General features: G+C 38.1%; 1 protein-coding gene across 1 annotated transcript in view; it reads left to right on the plus strand.

Moving 5' to 3' along the window:
• The first annotated feature begins 9263 nt into the window (after positions 1-9263).
• LOC145326674 (uncharacterized) overlaps positions 9264-22379 on the plus strand; it is a 94046-nt gene continuing 80930 nt past the window's right edge. The window contains exon 1 of the mRNA XM_080170040.1: positions 9264-9428. Coding sequence (XP_080026166.1) covers positions 9418-9428 — 11 coding nt within the window. The 5' untranslated portion in view covers positions 9264-9417. The remainder of the gene's footprint in view (positions 9429-22379) is intronic.

The following is a 22379-nucleotide window of genomic DNA, read 5'->3' on the forward strand; positions in this document are numbered from 1 at the left end:
CTTCTAGATATATGAAGTTGTTAGATCTTTTACAAAAATCAAATCAATGAAATGTTATCTGTTACCTGTTTAAAAAAAGACTGTTCAAATGATACAACTGGAGTTGTTTTGAGTCTTGTTTAGTTTGAGGGCTAAAAGCAATTAAATAAGATTTACTATAAAAGGTTCTCTTTAAAGATATTGCTCAGTTTTTAAGTTCATTAGTAAAGTGTTACTAAAGCAAATATCATTTGTCTTTGTCAATGCAATAAGTCTAAACTATATGAGAGGGTAATATAGATAGCTGGCAGGGATCTAATGGGATAAGACAAAGCCGATAAATTGGTGGTAATCAATATATTATTAGCTGGATGTTGCACCAGATTTTCATACTCTAAAATAAAGTGATGCTAAAATAACGAGAACTCCATCTCTTTTAACTCATCCCCTTCCCTACTGGATAGACGAAATAACAATAAATGAGATACATATTAGCAAGCTAAATTGAGGACAAATTTTCAACTGTTAATATATTTACGTCCTTCCATTGTTTTGTTTGAAGTTGTTATAACAATTATGGACATCATTGTTCTAGTTTAAGATGACTGAACTTTTGTTTAAGTCATTTTTTTCACTTTTTCATTTCCCCCTTTGTTAAAATTTAAATTGTATTTAAAAAGAAAAGATATACCTCTGATATTCTAAATTATTCTGTTTCTTTCAATTTTCAATTATTTGAAATACGAGGGTGGGGAAGGTAGTCTTCCTCAAGTAGCTCATAGTGGCTAAAAAAATGACCTCATACAATACAAATGACCAATGATAGGATAGTATACATTCCTATTGAACAATAGTAAAATTTATAAAGGCCTATAATTGGTTATTTATTATATGACGTCATTTTTTATTAGGCACTATAAGCTGCTTCAGTCTTTTTTATTTTTGTTACTTTATGTCAGATTAAATAAGGTATAAATGGGTTCTCAGAATCCCCGCAGGGGTTAGCCATTTCAATATATGAAGGGGATGGGGTTATCAGTGCACTAAGGAAACTTTGTGAGATAGTACCCAATTTTCTATAGAAATATATATTTCCTTATTTAAAATTTATTACACCCCATCCAATAAGGATAAATACATAGTAATAGTTTAATGTAGATCTTTTCAGGGAGGGAGGGGACATTGGGCTGTTTATTACAATAGTCCCCAAAGTTTTACAAAACGTTTTCGTATTCGTTGGCTTTTTACAACTTTGGGGACTTTTATTGTATTTTGATTGGTTTGTTATTAAGTTGAGTTTTAAACGTTTCAACAACTAATTGTTATCTACAGAAGGGGTAATTTTGTGTATCATTATTTGGGATGTTGTACATAAATTTATCGACCATTCTCTCTTGCCTTTAAATCCCTTATACCTTTCAATTTTAAAAGCGAAGATTATCCCCTTCAAACCTTTGAAACCCTTCATTTTAACCCCCTTAAAAATGCTTGAACGTCCTTTCTCTATTTAAAAGAATATTGTCATCTTTGTTTTAAGAAATTATTGACTTTTTAAAACTTTGATATTAATCTCGATATATTATTGCTTGAATGTTGCACCAGATTTCCATGTACTATGATATTTTGATGCTCGCAGCTGGCTAAAATAACGATACTCCCGATCTACCCCAATTACTCCATTTCGTCCCCACCTACTGTATGAACGAACTGACCAATAAATGAAGTCCATATTAGCAGGGAAAATTCGCAAATTATCGCCTGTCAATATATCCACGTATATCCTATTGTGGTATCCGCCGAGGATAAATGGCAGACACCGGAGTTCAATTAGATTACGGCAGTGTGAACAGACGTGGACACCTTACTATAGAGAAGCTACGCTTCTCTAGCATTCACTAAATAATAATCAACATCTATTTCAGTTGTCACTTTATTGAAGGTCTAAAGGGTACTAAAGCTATATACAACAAACAATAAATACACAGATAGGAATAAATAATCATAACATAAAAGCATTATAATACATATACAATAGTCAGTTTGGGCAATAATGATCCCCCATCCCTGGAAAGGGTGGGGGAATTAACAATACAGTTTTAACCATAATAAAGCTTGTCAGATTCAATCATTAATTTTAGACATAGGGAGGGGGTCGGCAGACCCATTCCCCAGGACTCGGGGGAGGGCCGTTGGCCCTTCCCCGAACCCCGGTCAGGGGTGCCATAGGCATGGCTCACGGTTGCCGAATACCACAACTCTCCCCTCGGAAGGCTGGGAGAGGGCTTCCCTACCAGACTTCCGACAGTGGTTGAGGCCTTCGGTCCGCTCCTTAGGGCTAAGATATATACAAATGATAATGATTCAATGGAATCCTAGTGGTGAGTGTTTCTCAGGGCTGATGGGCTCCCAACGTGGGATAGAAGGCAGAGGCTGGCTTTGGTTGGACACGTAGTTCAGTGCCGGCAGGTGTCAGGTTGGCGGGTGGCACAGTTGTTGCTGGGACGGTCAGCAGCGGGGCATTCTGGTTGTTGTTGTTGGCAGCGGCTGGGGCACTGGCTGCCAAGTTGACCGTCTGGGCGGCAGCCTGACCTCCCGAGGGGCCGCGGGGTCTTCCAGAGGGCGGTCCTGGCCTGCCTGGGCGGTCATGCCCGCTATCGGCTGATTGCATGGACACCATTTCCTCGGCTGCTTCCCGGCCGATGGGAATGGCATCCCAGTCTACTGAAAAGTCCCGGGACTTGGCATGGGTGAGCCGGGCTCTGGCCAAGGCCTTCCTGTACAAAGTTGGATGGTACAGGAACACTTGTGACATCGCATTCATGGCGGCCCTTACACCTCCTTGTGCTGCTGCCAGGGAAATGATGGTCATGTCCCCCAGCAGTTTGAGGATTAACAACAGCAAGCACAGTATGGCTGCGCCATCTCCCCACTCGTGAATAGCTTGTCTGAATCCAGCCCAGACATCCAGGGCGGCCTCTCCTTCCTCCGCCAGTTGGTCGATGTTGTAGGACACTATCCCATGGTCCCCTGTGGCCGAACAGCTACCTTGCTGAACGCATGAGCCATAGGACAGGCCGGTCAGCATGGCGCTTTTATACGCTGGGAACGCCAGCAGTTGCTGCCAGTCGTTCAACTCAGCCTGCGAATACAAGCCCCCTGAACTGAAGTCATCCAAGGGTTCTGTCAGCAGCTGCTTGGGCGTATCCAGCGGGGGTGGCCTCTTCTTAGGAGCGGGGGTTAACTCTATCCAGCCTTCCTCCGCGTGCACAGTCAGGGGGTATGTGGAGGAGCAGGGAATCTTGGTGGCGTGGCCGCTATACACTCGTGTCACGGCGTCTACAAATCCTGTGGGCTCCACTGGTACTTTGTCCCAACATTCCTTGTGTTCACGGACAACGTATTTGTTGCGTTGGCAGGTAAGCTGGAGCAGGACATCTCCCCTCAGCACCGAGAACGTGCTCCCCTGGACACGCACCGGGTGGGCCGGGTCTAGTTGCTGGAGCTTCCAGCAGTTGGCCGCTACTTCTTCTGCTGCTGTGCTTTTCATGCGTGTCTCCAGAGTAAATCCAATATAACCTGCATGTATCTGGGCCTGCAAGGGGACATCAACATCCCTGGCCGATACTCTGGGCAGCGCTGCCGCGGCTGGGTCAGCTGCCACGAACAATGCTGGGTGGTTGGTGGCATGGGCCTCAAAGTCGCAGTTCACTATTGAGGTGGGGTTGGTCATGTTGATGAAAAACTGGGCTTGATGGTCAACCAGGAACGCATCCATCACTAGGCTAGGCTGGAGGCTGCGGATCAGCCTCAAGGGGCAATCTCTCCCCAGGTGGTCCCACACGTAGGTTGCTTCCCCAGTGATGCAAGACAGCTCAGAGTGGGGACATTCTAAGGCCAGGTCGTCAGATTGGGACTCCACCCGTCCATCCTCTACTACGTAGGTCTCTTCCTTGACCAGCAGCCGTCGCTCCTGGAGCACTAATTCATTGCGGTACAGCTGGCCCTCGAAGTGGACGTCCTCCCCTTCACAACCCACCCCCTCGGGGCTGTTGACGAGGGCGCCCACCAAATCGAGGGTGAAGAACAGGGGATGGTTCAGCTGGAACGTCAGTGGCTGGGTCTTGCCTGGCAGCGTGTAGACTCGGTTCCTGGCCAGGTCTCGGCACGTTTCTGGATCTATCTTGGTTGGCCTCATGAGGGTGGGGACCGAGGTCACCTTGAGGTGACCCCATACCCCACACCTGAATGTCCACTGGGACACAGTGAGCTGGCAACTGTATCCTGTTGTTTCCCTAATCTTGACTTGCTGCAGGACGTGTACTTCATGGCCCAGGGGCACCTCCTGGTGTAGCGGTTCCGTGTTACACATCTTTTCTTTATTGTAGGCTGTGACGTGGGTGGGGTTGGCACAGTCCCACCCCACCAGGACGTAGCTGGTTGTAGGCCACACGGCTGCCAGCAGTAGTCCCCACAGGACCATCCACCAGTGTGAGAAGCTACCAGACAGCCATCTACCTCGCGCACGCGGCTGGGGATCTTCGGCTCGGGTCACGGCTGCTTCTCGGGGCTGGACACGGCTGGGCTGCTCCTGGCTAGATACAAGTTTCCATTGAGCGTTATCTTGGTGTGGCCGGGGCACCCCGATACCCTCCCCAATGACAGACTGGCAGGCAACTGGCGCTTGCCTGGGTGTCGGCTCCCCTAGCCCCAAGGGGTCCCTTCCCTTGTCCATGGCATGCCCAGTGGCATGGGGCTGAAGTGCGTGTGGCACAGGCTCGCCCTGACTCACGTCCCTCCCCTGCCCTAGGAACTCAGGTGCATGTGGCACAGGCAAGTCCTTATATCCCCAAATTTCAATCTCCCCAGCCTCTGGTGCAGGGGGCACAGGCAAGGCTGGGGTTTTACAATGGTTTGGATACAACACATTTGTTAAATTTAACTTATCCTGGCTCGACTGGAAGTGCTGGGCAGCTGGGTTCCTTCGGCTGGCAGGGGGCGCTGGATGGCGTGTAGTTGGGCTCTCCCTGCAGGCTGGTGGCGCTGGCTGGCTGGGGGTGACGGGTGTCACCCCTTCCTCTGGGACTGCTGGCTCGTTCCAGGATCCAGGTCTCTCGGTGGCGGCGACGGTTGTCGCCCCAGGCACCAGGTTGGAGGCTGGCTCGTTCCAGGATCCAGGTATCTCGGTGGCGGCGACGGTTGTCGCCCCAGGCACCAGGTTGGAGGCGCTGGATAGCACCCCCCAGTCATCGCAGGTGGCGGCGCCGGGTGGCGCCCCATACATCGACTCTGATGCGCTGGCTAGCGCCTCCTGCCTCTCTCGTTCAGCGGCCGCCAGGGCCTCCCCATACACCGCCTCAGTGACGCTGGGTAGCGCCCCTCCACTCTTGCTGGGTAGGCTTGGTCGAGCAGGCTCCATCATGTTGAGGCTAAAAGGCTGGGGCCGCAGAACTTCTGGCTCGGCGATGTTGTTGGGTTGCACAAACTCCGGCCCCAGGTGGTTGAGACTGAAGCCCAGGCCAACCCGGTTGGGTTCCGCCGCGCCGCCCAGTACGTTGATCCTAGCTGGAACGGTCCCAAACTGCGGCATCCCGTCGGCTCGGCCCGCTGCGTTGGGGGCGGCTGCTTGCTGCGGTGGTGCTGGGGGCGCGCTCCCTTCCATATGGGCCACTCTGCTGGGCTTCCCTGGGGGAGCACCCTTGTCTGCGGTGCGCCTGCGGCCGGCTACCTGGTCCCAGTCAGCTCTGCACTCGGCCGCCGTGTGGCCGGCATAGTGGCAACGCTCGCACTTGGCAGAACGGTCACGGCGTGGCTGGGTGCGTCTCTCCTCTAGGCTGACTTCCATAGGCGTCGGGCAGTCTCGAGCTCGGTGGCCTTTCCCTTGGCAGCGGAAACAGCGGCCTGGAACCTTGTCATCTGGAGCGACCTTCCCCATCTGGTGGAGACCCGGAGCCAAGGCGCCAATCTCCATTGGCTCCGACTCGTCGTATTGGGGCAACTGGATGCTGGCTGATCCTGTGAGCCCGTCAGTAGCGTCCACTAGGCACACACCCTCCTTCAGCTGCTTGGTAATCATTGTGACGGTGAACATGGCTCTCCGTGTGTACTCAGGTACACTGGTGATCTCATGACTCATCATTTCACGTTTCACATTAGCGTTACGAATGCCACGATTTAATTCGTCCACTAATAACTCGAGATCCTCATGGCTGTAGGCGTCCCTATACAAGGCACACTTGGTTGATATGTATGCTTGTATAGGTTCTGTCGAGTGTTGCCTGTAATCCCTAAACGCTTGTTTAAGCGTCTGGGATTCAAAGGCGGGACGAAATAACATTTCACACTCGGCCTTGACCTGTTCGTAGGTCAAGGCTTGGCCTGCCTCGCCAAACAGATGAGAAGCCATTTCCGCCGCTTGCCCTACTAGTGACAGTAAAAGGGCGTTGCGGCGGTTGAGGGAGTCATGGGGCGGCACGCGGTAAGCCGCCCATGACATCTCAAGTCTGCGGATGTGGGAACTCCAGGATTGCTTGGGCGGTCCTCTATACTCCGGCAGGTTACTCAGCATCAGCTTGCGGTACTCGGCTGGAGCCGGCTGATGGTCATCCTGGAGCCATCCTGGGGCTTGGTCGCCTCCTGGCGCTTGCGGCTGTTCCATCGGGTCAACGGTTCAACGGCGGGACACAAGGTTATAAGGCAATATTATAAATGGTTTGTCACTTGAGGCTTTCTAGCCTAACAGCCAACACTGTTTTATCACTAGGTTGGTAGTTTAGTTACAAAGATATAACTTAGCTGTACTTATCACTAGTTGGATTCTGAGGTTGTAGAGTAGGCTGGTAGGGGTAGATAGGTGTTGAGGGTCTGAACTGCTGTCAGGAACTGATTTGGTTTTCCTTTATCACACTATAGATAGGAGGAAGAAGCTTGTAATTCTTTATTTTCTAAAAATACCTCTGTTAGATGCTATGGAGTAGCTCCGCTCCGGTGTGTGTGTGTGTGCGTGAAATCTCCTGTCCTTGCAACGCGCTTACGCACCGTCAAATCCGCGCACACAGGTAAAACGCGCACTTATCCCTCAACTCGCTCTCTCATTGGTCCGCTTTGTCCGTTGAATTTTATGATATTTCCGCACTCCGTTGCGCGACCCGTAAATGGCGCTCTGTGTTCCCGGTCACTAGCTCCACACCGTGGGCGGACTTAGTCAAGTGTGGGTAGGAGGGGGGAAGCGCGTGAGGGGACGGGGTAAGTCCGTCCGTTCCCCCTGTGAGGAAGGGGGAGTGCTGTGGGTTTGAGGTAACTGTGTGATGAGGTAATGGTGCCCTTTCTCCTTAATCCTAGGCTTATCTGTTATGTCACCTTGATTGTATTTCCTTCAATGGAGAGTGGGCCCCTCCATTTCCTCTGGAATAAGGGGTGTATTTTTGTTGTGCTGTAGGCTTGGGGTGGTTAGATTGTTTATCAGGGCATTGTTATATTACATCTAGCTTCTATTTTTGTCCTTATCACAATACATAACAGATTTGTTTACCAAACCTGTTCTATTTTTAGTTGTTATCACAATACACAACAAATCCAAGCCTGTTCTATTTTTAGTTTTATCACAATACACAACAAATTGTTTGCCAATCTTTGCTCATAAATCTATTGTTTAACCATCACACTAGGGTGGTAATCCCTACAATGTGATATAATATCTGCTTTTCTAGATGGGTGGCTGCGTTGTAGCCTCTCAGGATACTTGGAGTTGACGTAGTTTTCTCTGCTTTGGTGCACTACACTCGTATGTTGGCTCGCAGCTCGCAGCTATGTGGCGTGTTTCAGCCTATCGGCGGCAGGGAATGTCCCGTCCTGCTAGCGCCGCTGATCCAAATCCGGCTGATGGCAGCAGGGAATGTCCCGTCCTGCTAGCGCCGCTGGTTCGGATCCTGCTATCTCTTGCAGTAAGGTTGGCCTATTTTCAGCCGTTTGCACTTATTTGGCTTGTTTCAGCCAGTCCGCAGGCCTGTTTCAGCCCTTTGAGCACTCAATTCTCCGTTAGATGTCAGCACTTCTCACGGTTCTCCGTCAAGTTTCGCTGTTTCACTTCCACAACTGCCGGATGCAGAGTTAGACCTTGCTATCCAGGGTGGGTAATTCAGGTTGCTTGTGTCAGTTTTGCCAGTTTCACTGCTGGGAGTACCTTAGCCTCAGCTGCGCGTCTGCTCTACACTTGTGGTTTGCCGTAATCTCACACAGCTGTCACCAAAAGTTGTGGTATCCGCCGAGGATAAATGGCAGACACCGGAGTTCAATTAGATTACGGCAGTGTGAACAGACGTGGACACCTTACTATAGAGAAGCTACGCTTCTCTAGCATTCACTAAATAATAATCAACATCTATTTCAGTTGTCACTTTATTGAAGGTCTAAAGGGTACTAAAGCTATATACAACAAACAATAAATACACAGATAGGAATAAATAATCATAACATAAAAGCATTATAATACATATACAATAGTCAGTTTGGGCAATAATGATCCCCCATCCCTGGAAAGGGTGGGGGAATTAACAATACAGTTTTAACCATAATAAAGCTTGTCAGATTCAATCATTAATTTTAGACATAGGGAGGGGGTCGGCAGACCCCTTCCCCAGGACTCGGGGGAGGGCCGTTGGCCCTTCCCCGAACCCCGGTCAGGGGTGCCATAGGCATGGCTCACGGTTGCCGAATACCACACTATATCTATTTTCATATTTCTTTTTCAGATAAAATGTAAATCGATTCGTTTTGTACTACAAAAAGTGAGAGTTTATTGTATAACCTCATCACATATAGAACAGTGACCTTGTGCCAAACTAAAAAAGATTGGAAACTAACATGCATAGTGCCTGAATACAATCTAATATATAAAAGAATTATGTGCAGCAACGCCTGAATACAAGATCTAAAGTGACGTTGATTTCATTATTAGATTAGTGCCCCCCCCCCGTCCCCCCTCAGATCTAACAGCTCTACCCTTTCCCAGTCAAGTGTTATAATATATTATACAGTTAGGACTTTCAAAGATTAATCTGCGAAAAAGATATTTGTTTAACGCTGTTTATGTACAATTATTATGACTAGAAGTAATGGTTATTTATTGCATCGTATTATGGACAGCATCATAGACTAACAAAACTACATGAACCTTTTAAAATTCAAGAAAGGGTGATAAAAAGCTTAAATTGCATATTTATTCATAATTTTTTTTCATTATTTGAAATCTTTGAAAGCCCTAACTGTACTTAACCTTAAAGGAAGAAAGAAATGTGAATGTATAAATAAATAAATGTTCTACAAGAAGTGAAATGACATAAATATAATACCAAAAGAAAAATAGTTATAAAGTGCTTATTTGTGATTGGTTGACAAGTTTGTGATTCTGTGATTGGTTTGTGACATATTTCCTCATACATTATGGAACTTGGGTAAGTCAAATTTTTTGTATTTTTTATATTTTATCAAAGCATTTAGAAAATGGATATATAATAAGGGGGAATATTGACAGGGGAAAATTTGTCGTCAATTAAGGATGCTAATATTGACATCATTAATTGGTCAGTTTATTCATCCAGTAGGCGGGGAGGAAAGGAGATGGTGTTAAAGGGGTGGATGGGTGGTATCCTTATTTTAACCAGTTGAAAATAGTTTTAGATTCAAATATAAAATTGTTCCTTTTTATAAAAATTGTATAAAAAAACAAATAGCCTGAATTTAAAATTTGTATGCAGTATTTACAACTATTGGCTACGCTCCTAACATTTAGGGACTCTATTTGAAACAAGGATGACAACATCCATAAGTAGCGAAGCACAAAAATTGTGGATGGGAATACATAGAAGTAGATTTAAAGTGTATTTATTAAAATCAATAATAGATTTATTGGAGAAAATAAACATGAAACCTTGTTTTTTTTGTATGATGAAGATGGTTAAAGTAAATTACATACTAGATGCACATAATAATGGGAAAAAATATTTTGAAACTGTTAATGCAAAAAAGTTTAAAATTGTACCAAAAATGCCAAAGATATGGGGAAATATATCAACACATAATTATAGCCAAAAACCTGCTAAAAGGCAGTTTGGCCGCCATTGTTTCTTTTCTTAAAAGGCCAGAAATTTAATTTTTATATCTTTTACTGAAAAATTTATGAAAATTGGACCATAAACACCAAAGATATGGGTGAAAATGTGAAAAATATAAAAATAGCCAAAAACCTGCAAAAAGGCAGTCTGACTGTCATTGTTATTTTCTTCAAACGACAGGAAATTTAATTTTGATAGCTTTAACTGAAAAATTTCGAAAATCGGACCATAAACACCAAAGATATGGGGAAAAATGTGAAAAATATAAAAATAGCCAAAAACCTACAAAAAGGCAGTCTGACCGTCATTGTTGTTTTCTTCAAATGACGGGAAATTTAATTTTGATATCTTTAACTGAAAAAATTTTGAAAATCGGACCATAAACACCAAAGATATGGGGAAAATTTGGAAAATATAAAAAATAGCCTAAAACCTGCTAAAAAGCAGTCCGACCGCCATTGATGTGTTATAGTTAATTGTGCTCCTTAATGATGGGAATGTTGTCAAAAAATTTCAGCTCTCTATCTTTTATAGGAGCCGAGAAAATCATGTTTCCCCCAATTCATTAATTACGGACGGACGGACAGACGGAAGGCCATTGTGAATTATAGAGTAGCTTCGCTACTAAAAATCATAAAACCATCTCAAGTCGTAAATATGAATTATGAAATAGCGTAATACCATCCCAGGACCTATGTAAAGATTCCCTTAAAAGGAATTAAATTTTTCATCCATAAACAATAAACATAGATGACCTTTAATTAAATGTACATGCTTAAACTTGCGATCTTCTAAAATGTAGAAAAAACGTTGATTTAATAAAGATATATAAAGAATTACCTAATTGGCGGTAAATTTTAGAAAAATTAGTTTTACGTTCCTAAACTTTTAGATGACTTGGCAGAAAATATAAACATTTTATCGTTTTCGTTTAAAAAATTAGGCTTCTTTTAGCAGGAATACACAGTGATTATTTATCATTTTTAGTAGAGAAGCTACTCTATATATTGAAATGTCCGTATGTCCGTAAGAAACGTTTTGGGGGAAAGTGATTTTCTCAGCTCCTATAAAAGATAGACAGCTGACATTTTTAGTGAAGATTCCCATTACATATGCCCATCTAATATATGCATTGTTTTGTCCATCTGTATGTTTTTTTGGGGTGCTAGATCGATTCCTAGATTTTTACGTTTTTATGATTTTCTCAAATTTTAGGGAACAACGGGTATAGGCCCCGCAGGTTTAGGATTCTTTACAGAGGCTTGCATCATCCTTTCTCCCCAATATTTATAATTCATTCATTTTATAAATGAGGGGAGGGAGGCGTCATGTTTGTGCTTGAAAGGGAAATCACTGACTTTCGGACGTACGGACGTACGGACAGACAAAGAGAAAAATAGAGTAGCTTCTCTACTAAAATGAATGCAATGAATATATTATTAATATACCAGCAGCATCTAGTAAATATAATCAATCATATAAAAGGGATATTTGTTAATATACATATCATCGTATCTTCTTTACCAATCATCATAAAAAATCTGGGAAAATAATGGATTTAGAAAATAGTTACAGGGGAAAATATTGTGTAAGATCCAAGTAATAATGTATCCATTGTTAATATAGATATCATCGTATCCATTGAACTTTTATAAAAACGATTTCTATTCGTTGGCTTAACAACTTTGGAGATTTATTTGAATTTTGGTTGGTTAGTTAAGTTAAGTATTAACTTTTAACTACTATTTACAATCTACATAAGGGGTAATTTTGTGTATCCTTTTGGGGATGAACATCGATTTATCGGCCATTGTCTCATCCCTTTAAATATCTTAATATTTGTGGACTAATTGTCCATGTTTCGTTTATGATTTTATTTTTCTCATATAATAATATAACAAGGATGACAACATCCATAAAAGCAAATCTCTGAAATGGAAGGACAAACGATCATTATCACTTGCAGAGTGTCATAACTTAATAAACTGAATATTATTGCATAAGTCTATACAAAATTGTAAGTAAATTTGTTTCAAAACTGATTAAATACATGATACTGACGTTTTTAGGACTTGATTATAAAGATGCTTTGCTTATAACATTGTACCTTTTTGTAATAGAAATCAGTATTAAAAAAATCAGACGAATAGAATAATTTTAACATACAAAAATTTGTTTTTTAAGGAGTAAAAAATCTGCTTTTTTATGGACGTAAGGACATTTGATGCGCTTTCTAAGTCATACTTAACTGTTATAAGAATCAGCATTCAAAGTTTGAAATCGATAGGACAATTATAACCTGTTTAAATCTACAATACAAGAGCTAACCGTAACGGACGTACGGACGGACCGACCCTAATTATAGAAAATATGCTTTTTAAAATGATGTATATACATATACATAAGCTATTAGCATAATCATTAATACATTTTTTTAGTAGCGAAGCTACTATATAATTTGAAATGTCTGTCTGTCCGTATGTATGTTTGTCTGAAACGTTTAGGGGGAAACGTGATTTTCTCGGCTCCTATAAAATATAGAAAGCTGAAACTTCTTGTCAACATTCCCATCTATATTGAGCATAATTAAGTATGAAAGATTTGTATCGGACTGCTTTTAAGCAGCTTTATAGCCTCTTTCACTTTTTAGAACATATTTTCTCTGCTCCTGCAAAAGATACATGGCTGAAACTTCTTGCCAGTATTCCCTTCATTATGCACCATAATGAACTATTAGGTATAAAAAATTGATGAAATTGATGGTAGTCTGCTTTAAAAAAAAAACTTTCAAAGACAAAAATCTTATTTTCGTGATTTTAAGTTTTTGCATATCCTCTCTCTTTCTTTTCTTTGTTATGATACCAGATAATCTGCTCTATAACTCACTTTCTCGTTTTGTCTATTTCATAATAGATTTTATGCTTCGCTACTTATGGATGTTGTCATCCTTGTTATATCCCATATATCATTATCATTTGTTATTAACATATTTATCTATATTGCAAAATCTTTTTTCAATAATAAAGATAAAGTTAATGAAAATAAATAGAATAGTCCCATAAGTTTAAAACATTAAACTTTTCGTGACTATATTAGTCTCTGAACATCAGCAAAGAATTTTCTTTTGCTTTTCCTGAGAGTGCTTATTTTTAAATCAGTTATTTAACGCATCGTATTAAAAACAGCTTTTCGCCGAAGACATGGGCTAAAAAACTTATTTCTTCTTATGATTAATAAAAAAGTGGATATAATCCGATGCTATACAACGGATATTAATCGGTTTCGAAGCCACACTGGAAAATTAATTATCTAATGTATTATAATTTGTCTCTTGCCAATAGGTGCACAACACACTTTTTATACATTAATTTACATACAAAATTAACAGAGAACACGTTTGTTAAAAATAGTTATTTATAAAGAGTAAAAGTAAGGTATTTTAGGTAGAGAATTCACTGTATAATGCACTTTGTCTGTTCGTCAAAAATGCTGTGTTCTTTATATTGATAAGGGAAGAGGTCTAACCCTATACTATACAGAAGTAAGTTTTTTTGGCTAAAGCTCAAAAATTCAATTTTAAGTTCTCCTTTTTAGGACACCTTCATTTATGTCCTAGACTGGTTTTAGACTATTTTACTTTTAAATTTAAGAGTTTGGATGGTTTAATTCTATTTTTGTTACTACATTACTACCATTTTAAATACAAGGACCCAAGATTCTTGAAAAAGTTATCCCTAACTCTGATATATATCAAATTTGGGTGTATCCTTATATTTTCACTAAAATACCTTAGGGAAATCATCATGACTCTGTGCTTATTATTACGTGATCTGATTATTGATTTTTTAATCAACACAGAAGTATATTTTCTATATGGCTTTGAAACCCATTAATATCCGCTGGATTAGAACCGGTTCTCAGCCATACTAAAAGATCCAGGGATCTAAAGGGATAAGACAATGGTCGATAAATTGGTGTACATCCCCATTGATGGTACACAAATTAACTTCTTCAGTAAATTAAAATTAGTCCTAAAAACGTTTGGACACTTAACTTAACGAACCAACCAATCAAAATTCAATAAAAGTCCCTAAAGTTCTTAAGCCAACGAATAGTAAAAATTTATTTTAAAACTGTCTCCATCCTTTAGAAATCATGAATCTTCGCTTATTATTACGTGATCTGGTTATTAATTTAACACAAAATATATTTTAATTTTACTTATCCAAAAAAGTAGCACAGTTACCAAGCTTTTAATGTTATTGAATAAATTTTAATAGTAAGGTCAATTATAAATTTTGCTAATAAACTAAAAAAAAGTAGTGTTAATTTTATGATTCTTATTCGTGGAAAAGTATCTGTAATACTATGCTATACATTAATAATTATTATGACAGAGAACCGGTTTTAATCCCAGCGGATATCAATCGGTTTCGGAAAAAATAATAACAATTACGCAAAAAGAAACATTTGACTTTTGAATGAATACACTCCATAAAATATATTCTTTAAAAGTCCTCGAAAAAAAAAAACACAGAAATGCTGTAAAGGTGTGACATATCACGCTGCTGCCTATGGGGAAAATCAAAGTGTTTTTTTAAGGAACAATTTTATGAGAATAGATTATTTGAAATAGACATTTTTACACGGAGCACTAGAAAGATTAGCTTTATCATTATTGGATGTTTTCATTGGACAATGTTTTTGAGTATGAAGTTTTTTCACAATATTTTTAAAATTTTTAAACGCACCTCTAACCAAAATCGAGAGGATTAAGAGGGTATATCCACCTCGCATTAATGTTGCCAGGGGAGTGAATACACCCCCTTTCTGCACCTCTCTGATTGACCCATTCTCACATTGGGGTTGATAATAGTCCGTAAGTAAATACCATTTTCTGCGTTATGCGAAGCTGTTGAAATAAAATGGGATAATAGTGAGAAAAGAAAATACTTTTAGGACAATCAAAAGAATGCATCCTTCCTAAAAATTTTGGATATCTATTTAATTAGTCAATTCATAAGGAGAGAAAGCCTAAAAAAAAACATTTGTTTCTAAGTTGACAATGAAATTGCATCTTGCTTTTTGCATATTACAGTAGTTACATATTCACAAAAAGGATATCCATATAATAAATTTACAGGATATCTCTCTGTCTGTCTGTTTTGTTTGTTTGTACCGAAGGATCTCGCTAACCGCTGAACCAATGTGGTTCTTCTTTACAGGGTAGGTTCTCATAGGTCCTGGGAAGGTTTATAACTATTTTAAGTTAGGATAAAACCTCCTCCCAAGAGAAATAGCCCCTCAAAAAATAAGCCTTTTCCCACCAAAATAAAATACCCCCCGGCCCCAAATTTATTTAATATTTTTTAAAACCGAAGCTTTTCTATAATTAGAGTCGGTCCGTCCGTACGTCTGTCACAGAGAGTTAGCTCTTTTCGTTAATTTAAACAGGTTAGAATTGTCTTATCGATTTCAAACTTTGCACGATGATTCCTGTAGTAGTTAGGTACAATTTAGAAAGCGTGGCAACTCTATAATCAATATCAGAATGTCCGTACGTCCATTTGAACATGTCGATTTTTAACTTTTTTGACAACAAATTTTTGTACGTTAAAATTATCCGATTCTTCTGATTTTTTTGAAAACTGATTCCTATTACAACAAGGTACAATGATATAACAAAGCATCTCTATAAACAAGTCCAAAATGTAAGTATGTACTTAAACAGTATCATCTATTTATGCAGTTTTGCAACAAGTTTACTTAAAATATTGTTTGTACTAATGCATTAATATTCTGCTAATTCAGTTCTGACAATCTACAAGTGTTAATGTTCGTTTGTCCTTCCATTTCAGAGCTTCACTTTTATGGATGTTGTCATCCTTGTTTATTTTAAAACTAAAATAAAAAATTGGGTTATTAAATTCAACTCCCTTCCATCAAGTGCCCCTAGAGCGTGTCTAAACCATTTCTGTGAACTATGCGAAAAAAAGATTATTCTAGCCTCGCCTTGGTTAAATTAGATAAAATGACGAATAATGTCAATATTTCATGCAGGCTGCTAAATTTAAAAACCGTCCAATCTTTATCATGCACATTTTGGGGACACAAACACACACAACATACACACAATAAGATTGTTTTTAAAGAAAATATGTAAGATCAAAGAGGGTAGAACTGCAAAACTAAAATATGTTTGTTTAAGTATAAACTAAGGATAAACAACAAATGTTACTTGGAAACCAGGGAGGGAGGGGACATAGGGTTGTTTATTATACTTGTCCCCAAAGTTTTATTATAACGATTTCTTAATCGTTGGCTTAGGATTTTAGGGGGATTTTATTAGATTATAGTGGTTGGTTTATTGAGATGAATGTCGCAACTGTTTCCACCACTAATTGTAATCTACAGAAGGGGTAACTTTGTGTATCATCATTGGGGATGTACATCAATTTATTGGCCATTGCCTTTTCTCTTTAGATCCCTGCAACAAATGTTACTTTAAAACAAAGCGGAAAAAATGTCAAAAGTTATGTTATGACATATTAGTATTAACTTTCTTAAAAGTTAATACATAAGTTTTTTCTTCTGTTTTATTTATAAGGTCACAAAGTCCTTAAATACAATTACAAGCCTAAGATGCGAATATATAAAAACAAAATTAAAATATTAATAGTTTTTTTAAACATTTTTTAAAATTAGTTAATATGTTTAGTCAATTAGCATTCGCGCATCTGACAATGACATAGTAGCAGTAGGGACGTCTTTATTTATTAGCTAGCGGACGATTAATCAGACGGAATTGCAGCATTTAAAGAGTATCAGCAATAGAAAATTTTTCTCGTAAATTTCCTAAACATATAAAGTAATTATTTGATATCTGAATAAAGTATTAAATATTATTATAAAGTTAAACTATCATAAAAATACATTTAACCCTTAACAGTCGGGCCCCTTGCCGCACCTTAATCAGTCGGGGGGGGGGGGGGGGGGGCGTTTAACGCCCTCCCTCATTATCTCAGTTCCTATTAGAGCTAGAGGGCTAAAAATTTTTGTGCAAGTCCCCTGTGTTATGGTGAATTTCCGACCTTAAGTAAGTCAAGGTCAATTTCCGCTTCCTTCACCCTTTTATTTAACAACCTTTGTTTTTAGGTCCTTTTTTACTTAAAAATTTCAAACGGCTGTAATTTTTTTATTTTTAAAGCTAGAAGAAAATTTTTTTTGGCAGAAAATGTTTATTTTATTTAAATTTTATATTTGAAATATCAAAACATAAGTTTCAGCGGCCACAGCTGTACTTGGCAGCTGCCAGCCGCCGCAGTCGGCGGTCGGCTGGAAAACGGCGGCGGATCTTTATGAAATTTTATTACATTATGTAGACATGTAAGAAAAGCTTAAGTTTAAAATTTGAAGTCTCTAAGTCAAAAATTGCGGCCACAGGAGCATTTTAAAGATTTCTGGAGACCTGGAGGATCAGGACCTGCAGAATCATACCTGGAACCTGAAATTGACTTGAACACCTGTATTTAATATGAGGATGTACTACTAGAGGATATTTTAGTATTTTGGTAAGATAAAATGCTTTGTTTAAATCAAAAACAAATTTTTGTTCTTTACCTGGATGACCCTGCCAGGTTTGCTGGCATCCTGTGCCCGCCAGGATGGAGATATTAAAAAAATTCCAACTCTCAGTTATGTGTCATACCCATACTTAAAAAGTCAAGCAGTTTGGGCTCTTTATCTTTCACACACAGAAAATGAGATAGAAAAAACCGGATGGGGGGGCGTTCAACGCCCCCCCCCCCCCGACCGTTAAGGGTTAATTAAGAAATTACATATTCCCCTTTATTTAAATATAAAAATAGTAGAGTTTAAATTAGAGTTTTTTCTCAAAGACAAAAATACAAAAAATAAAGAATAAACTATTAAAAACAAACAAGTATAAATTCTTATTGGTAGGTAATGTAATGGTAATGTTAAAAATGTTTATAGACTGCTATTATAAAGTTAACCCAGCATAAAGATACAATTCATATCACTACTATAAAGTAGGAAGAGTTTATTTAAGAAATTACATATTTCCTTAATATTTATATAAAAATAGTAGAGCTAAATAAGAGTTTTTATAATCTTAATAAAGTTGTATCAAATGTTATTCTAAAGTTAAACTAGCATAAAGATACAAATTATATCACTACTATAAAATGGGAAGAGTTTATTTAAGAAATTACATATTCCCCTTTATTTATATCAAAATAGTAGAGTTAAATTAGAGTTTTTATAATCTTGATAATGTTGTATCAACTGCTATTCTAAAGTTAAACTAGAATAAAGATAAAATTTAGATTTCCCGATTTAGATTTTAGATTTCCTGTTTAGTTATATCAAAATAGTAGATTTAAATTAGAGTTTTTATAATCTTAATAGTTTAAGTTGTATCACATGCTATTTTAAAGTTAAACTGTCATAAAATACAATTCATAACATTACTATAAATTATTTAAGAAATTACATATTCCCATTAATTTAGATAAATAATAGAGGTTAAATTAGAGTTTTTATATTCTTAATATAGTTGTATCAAATGCTATTCTAAAGTTAAACTAACCTAAACATACAATTCATAATCTATAATACAAAGTAGCTTGATGTCTGTCCGTCCGTCTGAAGCTTAAGATCTCTGTAACCATTGAACCGATTGGATTCTACTCTTTAGGGTATATACCTATCGGTCCTGTGGTGGTTTTAAGCTATTTTCTTGGGGGGTTGGATACCCCCAACCCCCCCAAAAATGAAAATTTACCCCCCCCACAAAAAAAATAATTTTCTTGAGAACACATTAGACTATGAGCAGCACCAGTAGTAATTTTCTTGAGAACACATTAGACTATTTTTTTTACGAATTTTGCGAATTCGTTATTTAAACGAGAAAATGTTTTCCTGCTGGGTAGGTGCGAAAAATTGCGATCCGTTCTGCTGGGTAAGTAATAAAAGATGTAATTATACCTCTTGGGGCAAAGCCCCTAGAGGCTAGGGGCGAAGCCGCTAGTACTACTATAGAGTGGGAAGAGTTTATTTAAGAAATTACATATTCCCCTTTATTTATATAAAAATAGTTCATTAAATTTCATTAAAATCATAATAAAGTTGTATTAAATGCTATTCTAAAGTTAATCTAACATAAAAAAACAATTCATAATCCTTATACTAAAGTAACAGGATGTCTGTGTGTGTATCTGTGTGTCTGTGTGTCTGTACCGAAGGATCTCGCTAACCGCTGAACCGATCGGGTTCTCCTTAACAGGGTAGCTTCTCATAAGTCCCGGGAAGGTTTATAACTATTTTGGGGGAGGGTACCACCACCCTCCCAAGAGAAATGACAAAAAAATCGAAATTTTTAAAAATTTAGGGGAGACTTCAACGTCAAATAAGTTGGTATCGCACATAAAAAATTAACTTTAACACACCAAAACATTTAAAGTGCCACTAGAGGCCTCTAGGGGCGTAGCCGCTAGTCCTTATACTAAAGTAACAGGATGTTTGTGTATCTGTGTGTCTGATCGAAGGATCTCGCTAACCGCTGAACTGATCGGGTTCTCCTTAACAGGGTAGCTTCTCATAGGTCCCAGGAAGGTTTATAACTATTTTCTTGGGGGGTGGGACACCCCCCTAAAAATGAAAAATACCCCCCCCCCAAAAAAATTAAATTTTTTAACTAAAATTTAAAATGATGAAGGGGACCCTCCCCCCCCCCGAAAAAAAAAAAATTTCCACCCCCCAAAATATTTTTTTTACTTTTTCTTTTAAAATCTAAAATAAGAAAATGGGTTATTAAATTCGACTCCCCCCTCAAGTGCCCCATAGAGGCCTCTAGGGGCGTAGCCGCTAGTACTACTATAAAGTGGGAAGAGTTTATTTAAGAAATTACATATTCCCCTTTATTAATATAATAACAGAAGATTTAAAGAAGAGTTTTTAAAATCTTAATAAAATTGTATTAAATGTTATTCTAAAGTTAACCTTTAAACAAACCTTTGTACAGTAAAGAATAATAGAAGGTTGACAAGGATTAGATGTGATTTAATCGAAATATATTCCTACAAATTGAGCTGTGTGTTTTTCCTTGGATAGTCTCTTTTCAGCATCGCTGCCGTGTATTATTTCATTCTAAAGTTAAACTAACATAAAGATACAATTCATATCACTACTATAAAGTAGGAGGAGTTTATTTAAGAAATTACATATTCCCCTTTTATTTATATAAAAATAGTAGAGTTCAATTAGAATTTTTTTAATCAGAAAAAGTTGTATTAAATGCTATTCTAAAGTTAAACTAACCAAAAGATACATTTCATATCACTATTATAAAAGTTTATTTATTAAATTACATATTCCCATTTATTTATATAAAAATTAAAATAATAGAGTATAAATTAGAGTCTTTATAATCATAATATAGTTGTATCACATGCTATTCTAAAGTTAATCTAGCATAAAGATACATTTCATAATGCTACTACGAAGAGTTTATTTAAGAAATTACATATTCCCCTTTATTTATATCAAAATAGTAGAGTTAAATTAGAGTTTTTAAATCTTAATAATGTTGTATTAACTGCTATTCTAAAGTTAAACTAACCTAAACATACAACTCATAATACTACTATAAAGTGAGGAGAGTTTATTTAAGAAATTACATATTCCCCTTTATTTATAAGAAAATAGTAGAGTTAATTAGAGTTTTTATAATCTTAATAATGTTGTATTAAATGTTATTTTAAAGTTAAACTAACAAAAAGATAAAATTCATAACACTACTCTAAAGTGGGAAGAGTTTAATTAAGAAATAACATATTCCTCTTTATTTGAAAAAAATATTAGAGTTCAAATTAGAGTCTTTATAATCTAAATAAAGTTGTATCACATGCTATTCTAAAGTTAAACTGTAATAAAGATAAAATTCATAATACTACTATAAAGTGGAAAGAGTTTATTTAAGAAATTACATATTTTCCTTTATTTATATTAATATAGTAGAGTTAAATTAGAGTTTTTTAAGACTAAAAATTAGAAAGAACCAAATATATACAGGGTTGAAGGGATCATTTGGTTGTTTATCATACTAGTCCCCAAACTTTTGAAATAATGTTTTCTTATTCGTTGGCTTAATAACCTTGAGGACTTTTATTGAATTTTGAGTGGTTGGTTCATTAGGTTGAGTGTCCAAACGTTTCAACTACTAATTGTAATCTACAGAAGGGGTTATTTTGTGTAACATCATTGGGAATGTAAATCAATTTATTGGCAAAATCAAAAAAGATGAATATGTTACTCTATCTATCTAACTCTATTAAATAGATCCATATCTTGGTTTAACTTCTAGATAGAGGTATAAATGTGTATAATATAATCATGGATAAAGTGGTGGGGACCTTTTTTGCCTGCTAGCAAATTGCTTTCTGCTCTGTTGTAGCGACTTGGCTGTGTTAATATTTCCGACGCTATTGGCTGATATTCAAAAAACCAATTAAACGTCGGCACAGGGTATCTGACCTGTGTGTATACTGTATAGTTACATATAGCTCTTGCTCCCTCTATTATTTTACTTTAATATCTACACTAGCGGCTGCGATCTTAGCATATAGGGGCACAATGTTTTAAAAAAGAAAAGATGGAAAAACACCATCCTAAGGCTTTAGTTTAAAAATTGAATTGCCCAAAACCATCCTCAGATTTATGTCGGGCAAGCAATTTCCAACATATTTTGCTTCAAAAAAAGCTTACTGCTAATTGATTTTAAGATTTAACTATATTTTAACAGTGATTTGTACAAGCACATATCCATAAAACAAAGAATTTTGCTTCAAAAATTGTCTACAATACTAGCGAAGCTACTCTATAATTTGAAATGTCCGTCTAAAACGTTATGAGAGAAACGTGATTTTCTGTGCTCCTATATAAGAAAGAAAGCTGAAACTTCTTGTCAACGTTACCATCATTATGGAGCATAATTAACTTTAAACCACCCAGGGTGGTCGGACTGCTTTATTCAGCAAGGTTTTTATCTATTTTTATTTGCTTGTCTATCCCTTCATCCTTTTCTAGTAAGACAATAATGATAAGTTATGAATATGATAATCTAAAAGGATTTAGACCTTGCAACAATATACCTCATATACATACACACAGACACAAACACATATATATACACATACATACACACAAACACACATACACTCACATACACATACACACTCACACACTTACACACACACACATGCACATAAC

This window comes from Acartia tonsa, chromosome 8 (assembly GCF_053477335.1).
Source record: "Acartia tonsa isolate MP-2025a chromosome 8, ASM5347733v1, whole genome shotgun sequence".
NCBI classification, from domain to species: domain Eukaryota; kingdom Metazoa; phylum Arthropoda; class Copepoda; order Calanoida; family Acartiidae; genus Acartia; species Acartia tonsa.